This window comes from Chiloscyllium plagiosum, chromosome 30 (genome assembly GCF_004010195.1).
Source record: "Chiloscyllium plagiosum isolate BGI_BamShark_2017 chromosome 30, ASM401019v2, whole genome shotgun sequence".
Lineage (NCBI taxonomy): Eukaryota > Metazoa > Chordata > Chondrichthyes > Orectolobiformes > Hemiscylliidae > Chiloscyllium > Chiloscyllium plagiosum.
This window is the reverse complement of record NC_057739.1, coordinates 26,769,463-26,775,462: the sequence shown is the minus strand read 5'-3', so window position 1 is coordinate 26,775,462 and position 6,000 is coordinate 26,769,463. Positions and strand designations below refer to the sequence as shown.

Sequence of the window (6,000 nt, the reverse complement as noted above, 5' to 3'; positions counted from 1 at the left end):
GCCCCCTGACCCTACCGCCGACCTCTGCCCCCAAAACCACTCCCTGCCCGTCCCCCAACCCCATATACCCCCGCCCATCTCCGGGGCAGCTGGACTGGACACCAACAAGACTGCTGCTGCTGCCTTTGTGGGGGAAATCTCCAAAAGCGTGCGCGGGCGCACACATACACACAACTTTTTACTGCAACTTTTTGACAGGTTCCATCTTTGCCCTGTACAGGACAATGTTGGAGAGATTAGGTGGGGAAGGGGGGGTTCAGGATACACCCCTGTATAGAACTCCAGGGAAAGTGTGGGGAGAGAGAGAGAGGGTGGGAGGGCAGTCATTTGGAGCCGGTGCCTGTTTAATCACTGTAAACAAAAGACGCGATGACTGTTGGAAACACATCTTTGATGTAATGTTTCCATCGGGACCTCGCGATCTCCTTCGGATAATTCGATTTTCAGATAATTGGTATTCGGATAATCGAGGTTCCTCTGTATCAATAGTTTTAACTGTATTTGTCTCTGGGTTTGGCCTGAGTGCAGAAACCGAGAGTGCTTTCCTCTCGGGTGAAGCCCAGCATGAAGAATATTGGGAAAATGAAATTAATATGCAATACTTACCTGCAACAGATTTTGTTGCATTGAGTTTCAAAGACCTGGGCCTCCAATATGGTGGACTCTACAAAATAATAATATCACCAATATAGAGAATTTGAATGTTGTTAAAATATAAGGGATTTGAATCATTTTGCTAATCGAGAAACATAATAAGTATATTACCTTTTAACATTTTAACAAGCATATGTCTGAACTCAAATAACCATGTTACTAAAATGGTGGTAAATCCTTTTCTGTCCCTGACAGATGTCAAGGTTTTAGAGAACAGACATCTGATTGAAAGTGTTCAAGAACAGGTCCATGCTGCCCTCTTGGACTACACCATGTGCAACTACCCACAGCATGGGGACAAGTTTGGACAGCTGTTGCTGAGGTTACCTGAAATCCGTGCAATAAGTATGCAGGCTGAGGAATACCTGTACTACAAACACCTGAGTGGGGAGGTGCCATGCAACAACTTACTGATTGAGATGCTTCATGCCAAGAGAGCTTAAGGCCTTGAACTATGAACTATATAACAGCCACAATTTTCCAAAGGAAGGTTGTTGATTCTTACATATAAATATATATATATATACATATTATATTCCCTTTATATTACAGAAATAATGTAATTAGAAAGTAAACAAATGATTTTTAAATATACAGAAGCTACATAATCTTGGAATACATGCATAAATAGTATGTACAAATTTTTTTCTTTTTTTTCCCCCTTTTCACGGTAAGAATTTTGACTTTACCTTAAAACAGGTTGTTTCTTATAACCACAGCCCAGTCATTATTAGAGTCGCTTGTAACCTTTAGTGTTTACTACATCAATGAAAACTGAAAACCAGCAAAAGAATGGCATCTGCATTTTATAAAAGCTGTACAACATGGCAACTTTTTGAACTGAGGTTACATGAAGCATACACATTAATTAAGACCTAATGTAAGGGACTATAATTTCCACTTGTTTCTCTGGAAACAATGATGCACATTATAAAACAACAACTTCTTAAAAAATTCAAATTATTATAAAAATGAATGTAAAATAATATGCAAAATTGGAGTCAGCACAGTGATACTTTTAGAGCCCTCAGCGACTGAAAGCTGAGAATATCAGGCTAAGAGCCACTGTGTCTTTACGATAAATCATTTGAGTTTGCTTTATACACATCTGCAAGAAAACTGTGCACACTTGTATTTTAATATTTGAAAGCTGAATGCACTTGTATTTTTTTCAAAGAGTTGCAAACAGTCAAGAGTATTGTATTTGTTATTTTTATGTCTCAAGTGTGTTTTTCTGAGAGATATAGTAAATTGTGGAAAATGAGAAAATGACAGTTAAAAATGTTTTATGGGAATTAATATTTAATTAGTACACAACTGCTAATATTGTCAATTTTAACATATTCTTTGCATAATAGTTATACTGTATTAACAGTATTCTTGTATTGTGTTTTCTTGCATGTGTTCCCTCTTTTCCTTGCAGTGAAATAAACTGATCAGATTTGTACACCAGTGGTGTTCCTACTTATAACTCCTTAAGTGCCAAATAAAATTTAAAGTTATCCAACTCAACAGATAAAAGAGGTTTTGTTCCCTTCACAGTGTCATTATGTTAACATAGCTACAACTGTTCTGTGGGAGTCATTAGAATGATAATTCATACAAGTGAAAAATTAAAATGGCACACACTTACAAACAAAGTGGCTGTGGTGCACAGACTCTGTAGTTGCTTGAAAATTTCTCTAAGGTTGTAGATGCTGTTCCCTCCCAGTGAATAATGCATATGCATCAACTTTTTAAAAAAGATCTATCATTCATTACCAAAGATCCAAATCCTCTGTGACACAAAATATTTTAATCCATATAATGCCACCAGAAAACAATTGTTTCTTTTCAAATCACTTTTAGCACTATCGAACAGGTGTCTGATTTCAGCTCAGGGGCACACTAAATGCATTAGTTATTATAACTAATGAAGGTTAGATATTTAAATTCCATCGTGATGAGACCAGCAATGTATATAATATTTTATTCTTTTTAATACCTCAAGGAAATCATATAAGGACTATCTGGAAGATTGGGCAACAAGATATGAATTTGTCCCCCACACTTAAGAGTCAGTTACATATCAAGAATTGTTTTTACAAATAGAAATGTTTGTAAGTCTATAATATAAAAGGGATGGGGGGAAAGAGGTAGCCATTTTATTTACTTCTGTGAAGAAAATTTCCTGAGGCTGTGTGTAACTTGTTATCTGTGAGTGATTGGGAGTTTAGCACACATGAAGCAGACCATGTATTGTATTTTTCCCTTTGTGTGTCCTCAGTATTTTACCAAGAGCTACAACCGCTGTTCTCTCAATTGTGCAAAAGACAGCATTGAACTTTTGTCTTACAAACTTAATGGAAGATGTTGTCCAATCATTGTGCAACTATGACCTTGTATATTAAGGTTATTTTTAAATTTGAGTCAAAGAATCATAGAAATGTACAGCACGGAACCTGGTCCAACTCTGACCAGGTGTCCTAACCTAATCTAATTCCATTTGCCTGCACTTGGTCCATACCCTTCTTATTCATATACCCATCCAGATGCCTTTTAAATGTTGTCATTGTACCAGCCTCCACCACTTCCTCTGGCAGCTCATTCCATACACGCATCACCCTGTGTGTGAAAAAGTTGCCGCTTAGGTCCCTTTTCTTCCCTCCCACCCTAAACCGATGTCCTCTAGTTCTGGACTCTCCCATTCCAGGGAGAAGACCTTGTCTATTTACCCTATCCATGCCTCTCATTTTTAAAATCTCTATAAAGTCACCCCTCAGCCTCTGACGCTCCAGGGAAAATAGCCCCAGCCTATTCAGCCTTTATAGTGTTTACTGTGGAGAAAGACATGGAGGATATAAATGGTGACATCTTGAAAAATGTCCATATTGCAGAGGATGAGGTATGGAATTCTTAAAATGCATAAAGGTGCAATTATTTTAAATTAATTAACATCGATACTTTTTTAGAGGCCTGCTTGCATTTCATTGATAAATATAAAACTGTGATATTAGATGAAAGTGAGAAAAGTGCCGTGGACGATGCATGTTCACATCTTCTTTACAGAATTTTGTTCAAGCATGTTGACCATTGTGAAAGAGGAAGTTACATAGGAGAATGACATTGACATTTCTTGCAGAATTATTATAGTTTTAAAAACTCCTGTACACTTCACATTATGTATGTATGAACCAGAACATTAAGAAGTGGCTGGTGTTTGATAAACTTTGATATTTCATTCAGGGAAAACAATTGGCTAGATTAATTGAAACAGCAAACGGTTACAGAATGTGAAAGGAAGAGCCATATCAAAATAGATATTAAAATGTTCTCATCCTGATGGTTTCTCAGTTTGCTGATTTTTAAAATTTCATAATATATTTATTGTCATTTTTTAAAATTAACTTTTTAATGAATGACTTAATGGTTAAGTAAATCATATCACGACAAATTGCAAAATCCTCAAAGTGTGGATTTTTATTTACATTATGTCTCACAAAACTTGTTGAGATATCCTGATCTATTATTTTATTATAGCTGTTTAGATGTGGGCTCTGTAATGAGTTAATTTCCTTTCTATTTCTGCAGAGTATATTGTACATTGCTGTGAAAAATAAATATGTAGCTCTAGGATTTTTGCCGTGTAGAAACTAATTATAACAGTCAAACTAGTCTGACATGACTTTTTTCTGGTTTTTCATTACTTCTCACGGGCTAAAAATAGACATTTAAAGTGTACTTTATAGCTTTTGACTTTAATCTCAGGTTGAAGTTCAACGTCTAAACTTTCACTGGTAATTTTCAAATATTTCATTCTGAACACATCATCATATTTTTTCTGTTCCACTCAGTTAACTTACCAATTTTCCAAATCTTCAGCCATGTTCCAATACATAAAAGCAGTGAAATCTCATCACTTAATATAAAGTAACTATGGAAACTGCAACTTTTTACAAGTCAATGTTGTAAAAATTAAAACATTTAAACAATGACTTTTCTTTCCATTAAACGTTTTGAACGCATCTTTAAAATATGTAACATGCACTGTCATTCTCTTAAACGAATCCATGTTGGTTTCATTGCGTTGACTGTACCAAAACTCAAAAACAGAATTTTGTAGGTCATTGCAACTTGTTTTGATATTTCATTAGGATTTAATTTCAAATATTCTCTTGCAATAGATGCAGGGTGAAAGGCAAGGCAAGAAATCAATGGTCTTTGGGAGAAGTGGTTGATTGGTCCTTTCTCATTTGGACTTAGGATTTAATTATTCTGATTATAATTCTATTTGTTTGAACGATTCATGAATTGTGAATTGCTATATTCTCGTGAATTGACATATTACTACAAAATAATTATATTCACTTAAAAGACTTACATTTCAAACTCCACCAAATATCAAATTCAGAATTTTAATCTGGATAAATTCTAACAGATTTAATTGAAACCAAAGCCATTTCATACCTACATAATCACCTATCATTTTGCTCCTTTGTCAGCAACCTCTATCCATAGTTCTTTTCGAAAACTGATACTAAGTAGAGAGGAAATTGCAGGATCAGATGGAGTAACGGAAATCTCAAATTCATCAAATGTGTCAGAATGTTATTCTCAGGATATGATTATACTTTTAAAACTATAAGTGTTTAAAAATAGCTGATCAATGAAGAACGTTTGATGTTTTAAGAGTTTAACTTATCAGATTTCAAGGATTAATTTGGAGACCCATTATTGTCAAAACCCAAAATAAGATTGTTCTTAAAATATTTTCTTCTGTACTTCCCTTCATTATAATTCAACATTTCTGGATGATTTATACTTAAGAATCAATACAACAAAGCAATGTTCTGCAACTGCTATCAGTATAACTATGTCAAAAATGTATTCTGAGCAATGTGTCTTAATGCATTGAAACATTTTATTTTAAATGCAACAATTTAAAAAGATAAGAAATTTCGACTAGTTATAGTGTTTATTAGGATTTCTTACTATATTTTGGAAAGTACTTTTTAAAGATATTTTGGAATAGCAACACAGCAGAATACTTCATTGATTCTTCTAAAATTATCTGTATTTTAATCACTGCCAAACTGACTGTGTTATGTAATATTTTCATTAAAGATGTATTGAAATAAATTCTGTTCCATTTTTTGTATTTGCTTGGAATAGTATATAAAGTATCGCTATAAAGAACACTGGGCTGAAACATTTTCCTTTAGCTAAGTGTGAGTTGTGTTGAGATTTTTTGGAGGGATTCTCACTGCAAGGTCCAGTGAGATTTCTCGCCTTATCTTAACAAACAAACCTCAAACAAACAAACTACCTACCCTACCCTATGACATCCCTATGTTGATATTATTCCTA

General features: G+C 34.5%; 1 protein-coding gene across 2 annotated transcripts in view; it reads left to right on the top strand.

The window, feature by feature from the left end:
• Positions 1 to 2,183, top strand: part of LOC122564839 (nuclear receptor subfamily 5 group A member 2-like) — a 107,163-nt gene extending 104,980 nt beyond the window's left edge. For both annotated transcript variants that reach the window (XM_043720163.1, XM_043720164.1), the window contains exon 7: positions 850 to 2,183. In XM_043720163.1, the coding sequence (XP_043576098.1) occupies positions 850 to 1,097 (248 nt within the window). In that variant the 3' untranslated portion in view covers positions 1,098 to 2,183. The remainder of the gene's footprint in view (positions 1 to 849) is intronic.
• Positions 2,184 to 6,000: the final 3,817 nt, after the last annotated feature.